At 46.9% G+C, this 13,800-nt stretch overlaps 1 protein-coding gene across 1 annotated transcript; it reads right to left on the bottom strand.

Annotated features, from left to right (window-relative positions):
- Window positions 1-4,903: 4,903 nt before the first annotated feature.
- Window positions 4,904-8,254, bottom strand: FBXO39 (F-box protein 39). The gene is made up of 3 exons (XM_065908983.1): window positions 7,229-8,254; window positions 5,357-5,533; window positions 4,904-5,032 (listed from the first exon to the last, which is right to left on the bottom strand). Exons 1-3 carry the CDS (start codon window positions 8,252-8,254, stop codon window positions 4,904-4,906), a joined length of 1,332 nt encoding a protein of 443 aa, XP_065765055.1.
- Between the last annotated feature and the right edge of the window lie 5,546 nt (window positions 8,255-13,800).

The following is a 13,800-nucleotide window of genomic DNA, read 5'->3' as shown; positions in this document are numbered from 1 at the left end:
AAAAAATTTTTTTTTTCAGTGGGTTTTGTCATACATTGATATGAATCAGCCATAGAGTTACACGAATTCCCCATCAAAGCTGATTTTTAGAGTAAAACGCGTGACAGACTTGCTGCTCTCTCTCCCCTATTTCAACTCTGGAGCAAGCCAAAGCAGCCCAGTGAGTGAGTGAGGAAGAGGATCTCAAGATGTGTGAGCAGAGGGGAAGGGGGAGCAACATTCATCCCCCACACAGAGTTCCTCTCGCATACAGACACACAGACTCGCATGCACTGTTCCCCGGCTGTGTGCTATCTACCCAAAATAGATCGGGAAGGTGCAGAAGAGATGTTTTTAACCTTAAATAAATTTTGTTTTTTGTTTTTTGGCTTGTAGTCTTTTTAAAAAATTTTATTTATTTTTTATTGGAGGATAATTGCTTTACAGAATTTTGTTGTTGTCTGTCAAACCTCATCATGAATCAGCCATCAGGTCAGATCAGTCGCTCAGTCGTGTCCGACTCTTTGCGACCCCATGAATCGCAGCACGCCAGGCCTCCCTGTCCTGTCCTATCTTTTTGCCTTTTCGTACTGTTCATGGGGCTCTCAAGGCAAGAATACTGAAGTGGTTTGCCATTCCCTTCTCCAGTGGACCACATTCTGTCAGACCTCTCCACCATGACCTGTCATAGATATACATATATCCCCTCCCTTTTCAACCTCCCTCCCATCTCCCTCCCCATCCTACCCCTCTAGGTTGAGACAGAGCTCCTGTTTGAGTTTCCTTAGCCATACAGCAAATTCCCATTGGCTATCTATTTTACATAGGATTGTATAAGTTTCCATGTTACTCTTTCCATACAGCTCACCCTCTCCTCCCCTTTGTACATCTTTTATTGTGGTAAAATACACATAACATCCAATTTCTCATTTTAACCGTTTTAAAATGTAGAATTCAGCAGGACCGAATTGTTGCATACCCAATTGGGTATTGTTGTGTACCCATCTCCAGAACCCCTTCATCAAGCCCAACTGAAACCCCATGTCTGCTAAGCAAGAACTCCCCATTACCACCCCACTTCCCCCACCCGCTGCCCCTGCCCCCAGGAAGCACCATTCTACCCTCCATCTCTGAATCTGACCACTCTGTATGGCTCTCAAAACTGCAGTTACTGAAATGAGACTTTTATAACTTGAAGTGACCCTGGAAATTTTGCCAGTGCAGAGTGTCCAGAAAAAACATCAGCCTTCCCAGTATTCAATTCAAAGGTGTGATGATGAGCCAGCCCCAGAGAACAAGTCCGAACAGGGATTGCTGTTCTCTGATTTCCTTGACCACCATGAAAGGAAACTCTGGTCTTCAGCATCTGGGACCCTGAAGGAGGCAGGCAGACACTGGCTCCTGCCTTCTGGGGTTGCTTTTCTGGGTGACTGGTCTTGGGTGGGGTTGGGGTCGGGATGGCGGCCAGGAGGCCACCAGGGGGCGTAGCAGGGAGCTTTATGAGCCCCAGAATCAGAGGGGCCTCAGGGGCCCAAGTCAGGAGCCTGTCTGGAAAGTCAAGTCCTGCTCCTGCAGGAGAGCCCTGCAGCTTGCTTTTTTCACTTAGCATGTCTTGAAGGGTGTCCATGTCAAGACACGAAACCCACCTCTGTCTTTAGATTGCTGCATGATGCAGAATTACCAGCATTTAGGTTTCCCTGGTGGCTCAGATGGTAAAGAATCTGCCCGTAATGCGGGAGACCTGGGTTCGATCCCTGGGTGGGGAAGATCCCTTGGAGAAGGGCATGGCTACCCACTCCAGTATTCTTGCCTGGAGAATCCCATGGACAGAGGAGCCGGGTGGGCTACAGTCCATGGGGTCACAGAGAGTTGGACATGACTGAGCAAGCATCACTTTCACTTTCCGGTCACCGATTCCCAAGCTGGTGGACTTTATAGTTGATTATACTTTTCTGCTATTAGCTGTTACTTCAGTAAACACCTGTCATTCTTCTTGGACTTGTGTTTCTCTAAAGTTGCTTAATTATTCAGTCACAGGCAGGTCATCAATTACATGGGTGAGTGACAAGGTTGTAAGGCATAGTTCCAGCGAGGCAGAAAAGGAAAGACGACCTCAACAGAAGTAGGTTACCTTTATTCAGGCAAGGAGGGGCGACAGTCGGCCTAATGTCCAGGCTGAGCGCCGAGAGGGATCAGGGAGGCTTCATACTTACAGGGAGGTTTGTGGAAGTGATGAGGGAAACGTCAATCAGGCGGGATATTTTGAGTATTCTTTTGTTGAGATGATACTTGTAGTTGGGCAGGGGGTGATAAGTCTTCTGGGTGGGTGGAGGGGGTGGAAGGTTTCTGGACAGGGGATGATAAGTCCCAGATAGATGCAACTGGCCTGGAGCATCAGGATGGTACTAAAGTTATGCTTTGTTTTCTCCAAAGTCAGATGATTCAGCAAAGGGCCTTTGAGACTGTTGCTCTCTTTTCTAGGCCCAAAAGACTCCTTCAAAGTTTAGATTGTGACTTAGAAGGGTTTAAAAAGTCATACGAGAGAAATGTCTTTTGGAAATTACTTTGAAATGGAACAGTTAGACCACCTCTAGAGCTGTCATCAGGGGTGACCCAGGTCACATTCGTTCAGTGGGTTAGACAACATGGAGTGGAAGATCTTGGGGAGGAAGAAAAGAAGCTTCTATGCTGGAGGATACCTTAGATAATAACATGCATATTGCTAATATAACCATTGTTCTCTGTGTACGTTTTATTTCTCACTACTGTATTTTATTCCTCACTACTGTATAATTAGTTGACAATGCTATTTACTTAAAAAAAAATATCTAGGTGGCGCAGTGGTAAAAAAAAATCCACCTTCCAGTGTAGGGGATGTGGGTTTGATCTCTGGTTGGGGAACTAAGATCCCACAGGCCATGGAGCAACTAAGTCTGTGTGCCACAACTACTGAACCAGCGCCTCAACTCGAGAGCCCATTATCTGCAAACTCCAGAGCTCGTGTACCACAGCTAGAGAAGTCTGTGTGCCATAACAAAGGATCCCACATGCTGCAACTAAGACCCAATGCAGGCAAAAATAAATAAAGTTGTCTTTTAAAAACAATGAGGCTGATCAAAACACAGCCAGATCAATCTCAAGATGATTGAGCTGATTGTGCTGTTCTGCATGTGGCCCCCCACCTGCTTTCACACCCCTAAAACTCCTCTTTAAAAGCTCTTGCCCGCTGATCACCAGTGGTGAGTTGGTTCTTTGGGACATGAGTCTACCTTCTTCCCAGGATTGCTGGCTTCCTCAAGAAAGCGATCTTTCCTTTTACCCAATACTTGTCACTTAATATTGATTTTTTGAGCAACAAACAGTTCAACCTGAGTTTGGTAACCAGATAGGGACCCTGCACCCCTTGCCAGTGCTGATTTTTTTTCTGAATGTTCATGAAACAGGAACCATAGGCACCCAACAGCATTTCAGGGACATTCAAATCAGACAGTGATTGTGGAAATGCTGTGAAAATTGAAAAGCACTAGATAAGAATGAGCTTTAATAAAGACCTGAAAAGCTAAGCATAAATATGGATACAACATGCAAAAGATGAGATAAACTCTGAAGTGAGACACTTGTCAAAAATATCCTGAGATTTTATTAATTTATATCTATTGGGGAAAAAACCCTAGAGAGAACTATATGCACAAAATCTCAAAAGACCAGAAGCAATCCATGTTAACAGCATGGGCTCAGGAATTTATCCATACTCCCCATTTAAAACACATCATGTTTCCCTGTGACTATAAAAATAGCACATGGTCTGTGTAGAAAATCTGAGAAATAGGGGACAGCATAAGAAGGAAAATAAAAATCACCCATAATCCCACCACTTAGAGATCACTATTAACATTTTTGGTATATCTCTCCTATGCTTAAAAAAAAAATCCTGTACTTGTATTTTATCACACGAAACACAGTTTTGTGTCCTGCCTTTTTCACTTAGCATTGTATCAGGGACATTTCTCCAGGACATTACAGATGCTTTGTGACTATGAAGGTCATGGTTACTTCTGGTTCATCCCCACGTGAGAACTGAGCTTTTGTAGCAGGCTGAGCACCATGCTGCCTGGATGGGGAAAATAAAGGAGAACCAGAAAACCAGGTGTGGGAGATCTGAGTCCATAACACCAACAGATCAGGAGCTCAGCTCCTGTGGGAAGGAGTTCTGGTCCTGAGCGTCTCTGTCTACACGTGGGAAACTCCCTGCTTTGCTGGAGGACCTGCTGGCGGATTTCATTCATCTGAGATCAGGCCTGGCCAGCTTCAGTGGCAGGAGGCTCTGACATGAAGGTCAGCCAGGATAGAAGGTGTTTCTGGGGGACTTCCCTGGCAGTCCAATTGTTAAGACTCCGCCTTCTAAAGCAAGGAGTACAGTTTCGATGTCTGGTCAGAGAAATAAGATCTCACATGCTGCAGGGTGTGACTAAAGATTAAAAATAAACAAATCTTGTTCAAAAAAAAAAAAAAAAAAAAGCCTTTGTGAGCTGACACTGATAGTCCACGGAAATCATGGCTCTGTTTGCTCCCTGGCACATTTTCAGGAACGAGGTTAGCAAGAGTCAGGGTCCCTGAGTAAGAACTTGCTCTGAGTGGCTTTGGGCTTTCAGCTCCATGGCTGACTGAGACTCAAAAAGCAAAACTTAACCACAAAAAAGAGAAATCACCCCTGGATAGTTGGCAAAGATAGCACTTTAAAGTCACCTGGGGTCTTTGCATGATGTCCTAGGCATTGCTGCGGTGTCACGTTGGTGTGAAACCAGCAAAAAGGAGAGAGAGGAGGCAAAGGGGTGGGAGTAGGGGATGCCCCAAGTGTCATTCTGTGAGGACTGGATTGTCAGGTTCAAAGTGCTCCTGGTTTTCTTTCTCTGGAGAGCGCTGGTTACATCATGGGGTAAGCGATGACAAAATAGTTAAGCTCTGAATCGATCAGCTTTCTGTACCTCCTGTAAATTTCCCGCAGTGTCCTGTCCTCTTCATTCGTCTCATATCTGTTTGTATAAATTCTCACCTGTGCCGACAGAGAAATACACCTCCAGTGACTATATCACCCAGGCCCTGAAGACAATCCAAATGAGGTACCCGTACAATTGTTGGCAGAATCAGGAAGAGCCCAAACCCAACTATTAACGCTAAGGATGATTACTACTAATTATTAATCCTAAGCTCCAGATTCCCTTGGAAATTAGCAATTTCACAGAAGGGACAGACTTGTGAGACGTCCAGCCTCCATGCCCTGCCTCATCCCTGACCTTCATTCCAGGATTGGACACCTGCCCCCCAGGAGCCCCTGTGCCCCTTCCCTTGGGAGGAACCCACCCCAGGATGCTCTTACCTTGAGTGTGCGCAGGGCACACTGCCCTTCCTCCCGGCTCTTTAGGAGTCGCTCCACAAACTTAACATCCAGGAAAGCCCAGATTTTGAAGTAAAACAACTTCCTGCAGGATAAGATGAGGAGGTGCAGCTCTTCATCCAGAGACTCATGGTTGTTGTTGAATTCAAAAGTTAGTTTCTGGAAAAGCACCAATGGGGCAGACAATGTGAACAGAGATGCCGGGACTTAGCTGGATCATTTCATAGCACTTTCAAGATCCAGCACTGGCCTGGTGGCCGAGGTGGTTCAAGTGTTTTACTTATTTATTGGCCGTGCCACGCGGCATACGGGAGCCTAGTTTCCCTGATCAGGACCAGGGTTGGAACCCATGCTTCCTGCAGTGGAAGCGGAGTCTCAACCACTGGCCCACCAGGGAAGTCCCCTCCAGTGCCTTAGATAAGGGACACTGGACATGCAGTTGTCAGAGGAAGGGATTTGGGAATGCAAGTGATCTCATCCAAGTTTCCAAAACTTGGAGTTTTGAGGCAATGAACTTAGAGTCTGGAGGCCAAGGTGGTGTTCCTGGCCTTGCAGTGGACCGGCCAGGTGACTATGGGCAACACCAAAAGGTGGTGTGATGTCTGCCTGCCCACTTCAAGGCTGTGTGAGCATAAATGACCTCTTCACACTTTGTTATCCCTCACTGTAAGTATTGGTGTTTCTTAATTTATAAGTCTATTAATTAATAAATTTATTAATTTATCATTTATTTATTATATAATTATAAATTTATTAAGTGGTATAAATTAATTAATTTACTTGACTGCACTGGGTCTTAGTTGTGGCATGCAAACTCTTAGTTGTGTCATATGGGATCTAGTTCCCTGACTATGGATCAAAGCTGGGTCCCCTGCATTGGGAGTGTGGAGGCTTAGTCACAGGACGGCCAGGCAAGTCCCAGTAGTGGTGTATATACTCCTGTATATCCATCCTCACAGCCTTGTGTGAGGTCCTTGTTATTCAGTTGCTCCGTTGTGTCTGACTCTTTGTGATCGCCTGGACTGTAGCCCGCCAGGCTCCTCTGTCCATGGGATTCTCCAGACAAGAATACCAGAGTGGGTTGTCATGCCCTTCTCCAGGGGGTCTTCCCAACCCAGGAATCGAAACTGCATCTTCTTCATTGGTAGTCATGGATTCTTTACCACTGAGCCACTTGAGAAGATTGTGAGGTCCTTAGTAGGGGACAAAACGATGCTGATGCTATAGATGCGGAGCTGCCAGATTAGAGAACAGCCCACACCTCTGAGCTCTTTGGTAACTTGGTCAAGTTTGGGTTTTTGTCTGGTTTGGAGCTGCACTGTGTCCTGTGTGCTTCTGTGTTGGGTGGATGAGTGGAAGGAGTTGCTGACCTGCTGGTCACTGGTGGGGGAACCTGCATGCTTGGACCTCAGAGTTCTGAGCCAGGCATATAGGTGCTTTCCTTGGTGGACAGTCAACCAAGAGTGGGTTTCATGTATAAGAAGTGAGCAGTAGCTTTTGTCCCCTGCTGTGGTCTTGGGGACCAGGAGAGGCGTAGTTTGGTGACCTTTCTCAGAATCTCAATTTAAGGTTTCCCTGATGGCTCAGATGGTAAAGAAGCTTCTTGCATTGCAGCAGAACTGTGTTCGATCCCTGGGTCGGGAAGATCCCCTGGAGAAGAAAATGGCAACCCACTCTAGTATTCTTGCCTGGAGAATCCCATGGACAGAGGAGCCTGGGAGGCTACAGTCCACAGGGTCACAAAAGAGTCGGACATGGCTGAGCATCGAACACTCTCACTTTTCGAGAGCAGGCAGCAGGAACCAGAGGGGCGGCCACTCCTCTCAGGCCTCCTGGCCCTCGGGTCATACCTACCTGCAGAGTGTGCCGGAAGGTGGGCAGGAGATCCGTCAGCGTGGGTCTCATGGACCAGTCGGGGTCGCTGAAATAGCAGCTTCTCAGACTGATGCTCCTGATGGGGATCTCCTGCAAGAGGATCCGGGCCAAGCGCTCGTACTTCATGACCCGCTCAAAGAAGAAGTTGACCTTTAGGCTGGTGGTGTGCCTGGCCAGCTTGGCCCAAGACATGCCCCAGATGACCTGCCCATGGGGGTCATGAATGTGGCACTTGATGTTCATGGTACGGAGGGTGCCAGCGTTGTTGTCGCACAGGTTCTCCAGCAGCTCGTCAGAGATGCAGTTGTAGTTGAGGGTCAGGGACACCAGGTTGCGGAACGTGGCCATGGTCTTGCTGAACTGGGGACTGCTGTAGACAGCAAGGTGGTGGCTGAAATAGTCCTCAATGTTGAGCTCCGACACTGTGCTCTCATTCCTTAAGTAGCTCAGGGCGTTGAGGATGTGGCAGCCTTGTTCCGTGGTGAGCCTGGCCCCCTTCAGGCTGAGATAGTTCAGGTGTCTACCCATCTTCTTCAAGAAGAAGCTCAAGCTTTTCATGAATGAGCTCCTGATGCTGTTCCTCCATACCAGGCGGTCCAACTCGAGATGCTGGATGGAGAGAGATTTCAGACGGTTGTTACTCTTGCCGAGACATGAGAGGAGGCCTCGCATGGTGACCTGGAACTTCTTGGTCAGGACAGCGTTGTAAGGATTCAGGAATTTGATCTCCAGGTGCTCCAGGTAATGACCAAATTTCTTAACATACCAAAGGGCTGACTCGAATTCAGACGCGTGTACCCTGGAAGGTCTCCCGCTGAACGTGATGGTCCTGTATCGCCAGAGGTCAGCCGAATACATCATCTGGTTCCACTTCCTGCAGACAAGGGCTGCTCTGGACCTGTCCCTGTCTCCCAGCCACCAGAAGACACGACGCAGGCACACATCGGGCAGGGTGGCCCAGCAGCTCTGGTCTTGAGGCTGGATCAGTTGGTCTTCTTCATCCATTGGGGAACCAGGATGTCCACTGCAGCTGCGTGGTGGGCAGGGCTTCCAAAAATGAGGAAAGAAAAGCAATCACTTGTTTTCTGTGGGGAGTAAAAAGGAAGACCATTACCTGCCAAACACATATTAAACCTAATGCAATGAACTTGTTCTGCGGCCCCACGTGTCAGTACTGGGCTGGTGCATGGGGGACAAAGATAAATAAACCATACAGTGTACACCCACAAGGATTCACAGCCCAGCAGGGGTCTAGTGGGAACACAGACCAGGACTCATGTTACAACACTGTGGGAGATGAGAAAAGGCTCAGTTATATTTGTGTGTCTCTGTCTCTGCTCAGTCGCTTCAGTCGTGTCCAAACTCTTTGTGACCCCATGGACTGTAGCCCACCAGGCTCCTCTGTCCATGGGATTCTCCAGGCAAGAATACTGGAGTGGGTTGCCATTTCCTCCTCCAGGGGATCTTCCTGACCCAGGAATCAAATCCACGTCTCTTGCATCTCCTGCATTGGCAGAAAGATTCTTCACTCACTGAGCCACCTGGGAAGCCCATTCATGATGCAGGGTAGCACAAAGCATGATTAATTCTTTCTGGGTAAGAAGTTGTAGAGAGGGGTGCTTGGAGGAGGTGGCATCTGAGCGCTGAGGTTTGCAGGGTGAATAGCTGTTTGCAAAGCAGATAGGTTGGTGGTGGAGGATCTGGTATACTCCGGGAAGAGGGAACAAGATGGGCGAAGCCACAGGATGTGAGCATATGTGATGTGTTCATATTCAGGGAATTAACAGTTGTTTGAAGCTTAATTTGTGACAGGCAAGGAGTGATGAACCTGGATCTGGGGCAGTGGGAGTTGCTGGCTCAAGGGCATCTTTCAGGATGCTCTGAATGATGTGATAAAGGCTGTGTCCTAGAGGAATTCTGACATCTTCTCTGGATGAATCATTGTGTTGAGCGACACTGCTGATAGCTATGCCTCTATTCGGGGCTTCCCAGGTGATGCCAGTGGTAAAGAGCTCACCTGCTAATGAAGGAGACATAAGAGACATGGATTCGATCCCTGGGTCAGGAAGATCACCTGGAGGAGGGCATGGCAACCCACTACAGTGTTCTTGCCTGGAGAATCCCATGGACAGAGGAGCGTGGCAGGTTACAGTCCATGGGGTCGCAAACAGTTGGACAGGACTGAAGCAACTAGTTGTGCACACACGTGTCTCTATTCAAAAGGCACAACTGTAGAACAAAGGTGGAGAACCTTGGCTGACCTCAGGGCAGGTCTAAGGATCTCATGCCCAGAAGTGATGTGGACAATCTTGAGGTAAAGAAAGAATACTCTGGGGGAGTGGAGGAAGGATGGTCTAGAGCAGAGTCCAGACTTGAAGCCTGGGACTAGGGCAGCATGATAGTGGGAATCGGGGTGAATTGTGAGTTTTTTAGTGGACATGATTTGGCAACTGGTGAACAGAGAAATGGGAAGACTGGAAGGTCTCTGAATTGATTGAGTTGCAGGTGGTACCTCAGTCAAGCTAGGGAGTCCCAGGGAAGAGCTGGACTAAGGCCCTAGCAGATACACTGAGCCCTAGGTCAGACGTTTCATAGCCATCTGCTGTAATCTTCATGGCTTTGCTATCAGAGTTTCTCCTGCCTGATAACTACCTTCCTTTTTTCTACCTCTCTCCAACCCTCCATTTTTAAGGTTTAAGGCCTATGACTCCATAAAGCTTTTATTGATTTCTTTATTCATTGTGGCTCATAAAAACTCAGAGTTGTAAGAGACCTGAGAATTGAATTTTTTATTTTTATTTTTTTTTATTTTATTTTTTATTAGTTGGAGGCTAATTACTTCACAACATTTCAGTGGGTTTTGTCATACATTGACATGAATCAGCCATGGAGTTACATGTATTCCCCATCCCGATCCCCCCTCCCACCTCCCTCTCCACCAGATTCCTCTGGGTCTTCCCAGTGCACCAGGCCCGAGCACTTGTCTCATGCATCCAACCTGGGCTGGTGATCTGTTTCACCATAGATAATATACATGCTGTTCTTTCGAAACATCCCACCCTCACCTTCTCCCACAGAGTCCAAAAGTCTGTTCTGTACTTCTGTGTCTCTTTTTCTGTTTTGCATATAGGGTTATCGTTACCATCTTTCTAAATTCCATATATATGTGTTAGTATGCTGTAATGTTCTTTACCTTTCTGGCTTACTTCACTCTGTATAATGGGCTCCAGTTTCATCCATCTCATTAGAACTGATTCAAATGAATTCTTTTTAACAGCTGAGTAATATTCCATGGTGTATATGTACCACAGCTTTCTTATCCATTCGTCTGCTGATGGGCATCTAGGTTGCTTCCATGTCCTGGCTATTATAAACAGTGCTGCGATGAACATTGGGGTGCACGTGTCTCTTTAAGATCTAGTTTCCTTGGTGTGTATGCCCAGAAGTGGTATTGCTGAGTCAAATGGCAGTTCTATTTCCAGTTTTTTAAGAAATCTCCACACTGTTTTCCATAGTGGCTATACTAGTTTGCATTCCCACCAACAGTGTAAGAGGGTTCCCTTTTCTCCACACCCTCTCCAGCATTTATTGCTTGTAGACTTTTGGATAGCAGCCATCCTGACTGGCGTGTAATGGTACCTCATTGTGGTTTCAATTTGCATTTCTCTGATAATGAGTGATGTTAAGCATCTTTTCATGTGTCTGTTAGTCATCTGTATGTCTTCTTTGGAGAAATGTCTGTTTAGTTCTTTGGCCCATTTTTTGATTGGGTCATTTATTTTTCTGGAATTGAGCTTCAGGAGTTGCTTGTATATTTTTGAGATTAATCCTTTGTCTGTTTCTTCATTTGCTATTATTTTCTCCCAATCTAAGGGCTGTCTTTTCACCTTACTTATAGTTTCCTTTGTTGTGCAAAAGCTTTTACGTTTAATTAGGTCCCATTTGTTTATTTTTGCTTTTATTTCCAATATTCTGGGAGGTGGGTCATAGAGGATCCTGCTGTGATTTATGTCGGAGAGTGTTTTGCCTATGTTCTCCTCTAGGAGTTTTATAGTTTCTGGTCTTACATTTAGATGTTTAATCCATTTTGAGTTTATTTTTGTGTATGGTGTTAGAAAGTGTTCTAGTTTCATTCTTTTACAAGTGGTTGACCAGTTTTCCCAGCACCACTTGTTAAAGAGGTTGTCTTTTTTCCATTATATATCCCAGAGATAAATCCACGAACCTATGGACACCTTATCTTTGACAAAGGAGGCAAGGATATACAATGAATTTTTTTTAACAGATAGAAACTAGGCACAGAGAGGTGAAGGGGCTTGCCTATGGTCACACAGTGAGTTAGTAACAGGACCGAGGCTAGACCTGGGCTTTCTTATTTTCTATTGTACTTTTTTTCCTGGCTCTATTTATCAGGCCTTGGATGCAGAGGGACAAGTTAATTATAATTTTCAGTTCAGGACAGAGATTCGTCTGTGCAAGAACTCTCTATGATTTTATGACTCCATGTGACCCCATGGTCCACCAAGCTCCTCTGTCCATGGGATTTTCCAGGCAAGAATACTGAAGTGAGTAGCCATTCCCTTCTCCGGGGGATCTTCATCACCTAGGGATCGAACCAGGGTTGCCTGCATTGCAGGCAGATTCTTTACTGTCTGAACCATGAGGGAAGCCCATTTATTCATTTATTCCCTTTTAACTCAATGGCCCACTTCACCGTTCCCCGCCATAGGCAACTATTCCAGTGTGTTCGATGTGCTTCATTTTGTTTGTGCATGTGCTTGCCAAATGTGTGTTCCATGTCTGTAAGCATCACTCACGTTGCCCTGTGTACGTCTCACACTGCATCTGTCATCTGAGTAGATCTAGTGGTGGATAGTCTCCTATTCATTCTCCCCATGAGGGGCCCCCGGGCCTCTTCCAGCTCTCCCCAACACCACAGTGGCGATGAGCATCCTCAAGTGAGATCCTGTAGGTTTCCCCCATGCCTTTATCCTCACTACCCCATCATCACCTACTGAACAATTTGGTCCCTTCCTCCAGCTGGCCCTCCCATCTCCCACCCAGATAGACCTCTGCATGGAAACCGGTAGCAGCCTATCCCCAGCCAGGATCAGGGCTCTGGTGGGTTCAGCCCGCCCCCTTCTCTCTCCCCTCACAGTGTTTGAAGCCCTTCTCTTCTTTGAAATCCACACACTCCTTGGGACGAGGAACAGCCTCATTCTTCTTTTAAGGAAGTATTTTAACTAATGAAGAAAAAAGAGTGTGTCTTTCTTCACATATAAACTGTCTGGGGCTAGGACACCCCACAGCACTTAGCGTAGAGAAAGTTACCTATAACCCAGGGATCGAACCTACGTTTACCCACATTGCAGGCAGATTCTTTACCATCTGAGCCATCGGGGAAGCCCAAGAATACTAGCCTATCCCTTCTCCAGTGGATCTCCCCTACCCAGGAATTGAACTGGGGTCTCCTGTATTGGAGGTGATTCTTTATCAGCTGAGCTACCAGGGAAGCCCTAAAAGGTGCACAAGAAAAGCTAAAACCAGGGAATTCCAAGGTGGTTCAGTGGTTGGCTCCTGGTTTCCACTGTAGGGGGCCCAGTTTCCATCCCTGGACAGGGAACTAAGATCCCAGAAAACTCACAGTGCTGCCAAGGAAAGGAAAAAAAAAAGAAAAAAGCTAAACCAATTCAAAAGCTAATTGAAGTCCTTTGCCTCAACAAGGTAACAGGGTCAGAATAGTTACCAGACACTTTAAACCATAGGGTGGGGCTGGAAGAACTTCTTTGGTGGGTTGGGAATGGTGTTGCAAGCCTTCCAAAAGTCATGTCATTACCTGGAACCTACCCTACCCCTCAAGAGGCAATGTAGATGAGTGGGTTAGATTCTGGTTCTGTCAACTGCAATATGTAACTTTGTATGTGTGTGTGCCCTGTTGTGTCCAGACTCTGCGACCACATGGACTGTAGCCCATCAGGCTCCTCTGTCCATGGGATATTCCAGGCAAGAATACTGGAGTGGGTTGCCATTTCCTACTCCAGGGGATCTTCCGCACCCAGGGATCGAACCTGCGTCTCTTTTGTCTCCTGTTATGGGCAGGCGGATTCTTTACTACTAGCACCACCTGGGAAGCCTCGCCACATCTGTTGATAGGGGTAATTGTTCCTTTCTCCTAGCATTGGGGGGATTAAATGGGCTGATAGACGGAAAACACTAGAACAGTGACTGGCATAGAGTAAGTGTTACACAAGTGTTTGTTACCATCAGAAAGTTGGTGTCAACGTGCTTCTAAATAACATCCCTGTAAGGAAGGTATTTACGAATGGGGAAACAGGTGCTGGAAGGTTAGGAAAATGAGATGGGTAAGTGGGGAGCAGGATTCGAACCCAGGCGCGTGAATTTAGGTTGGGTTCACCCCCTTACACAGCTGCCGAGCCTGGGAGGAAACCTGGGTGTTCCATCACCCGGGGTGCGGAGAGAACCCAGGAGCCTCCCGGGGCGGCGGGAGAGGAGGGGTGCCCACCCCGCCCCGCGCGTTACCCGTTCGCGGG

The sequence above is a fragment of the Muntiacus reevesi genome, chromosome 18 (genome assembly GCF_963930625.1).
Source record: "Muntiacus reevesi chromosome 18, mMunRee1.1, whole genome shotgun sequence".
NCBI lineage: Eukaryota > Metazoa > Chordata > Mammalia > Artiodactyla > Cervidae > Muntiacus > Muntiacus reevesi.
The sequence above is the reverse complement of the archived record's forward strand: the minus strand, read 5'-3'. Positions and strand labels throughout refer to the sequence as shown.

Excerpts from the sequence above, each read along its gene's own strand:
- FBXO39 (XM_065908983.1), bottom strand. The coding sequence starts at position 8,254 with ATGGATGAAGAAGACCAACTGATCCAGCCTCAAGACCAGAGCTGCTGG. Across the intron at positions 5,534-7,228 it reads CCTTCCGGCACACTCTGCAG|AAACTAACTTTTGAATTCAA; the intron begins GTAGGTATGACC and ends GTGCTTTTCCAG. Across the intron at positions 5,033-5,356 it reads GTGCCCTGCGCACACTCAAG|GTGAGAATTTATACAAACAG; the intron begins GTAAGAGCATCC and ends CTGTCGGCACAG.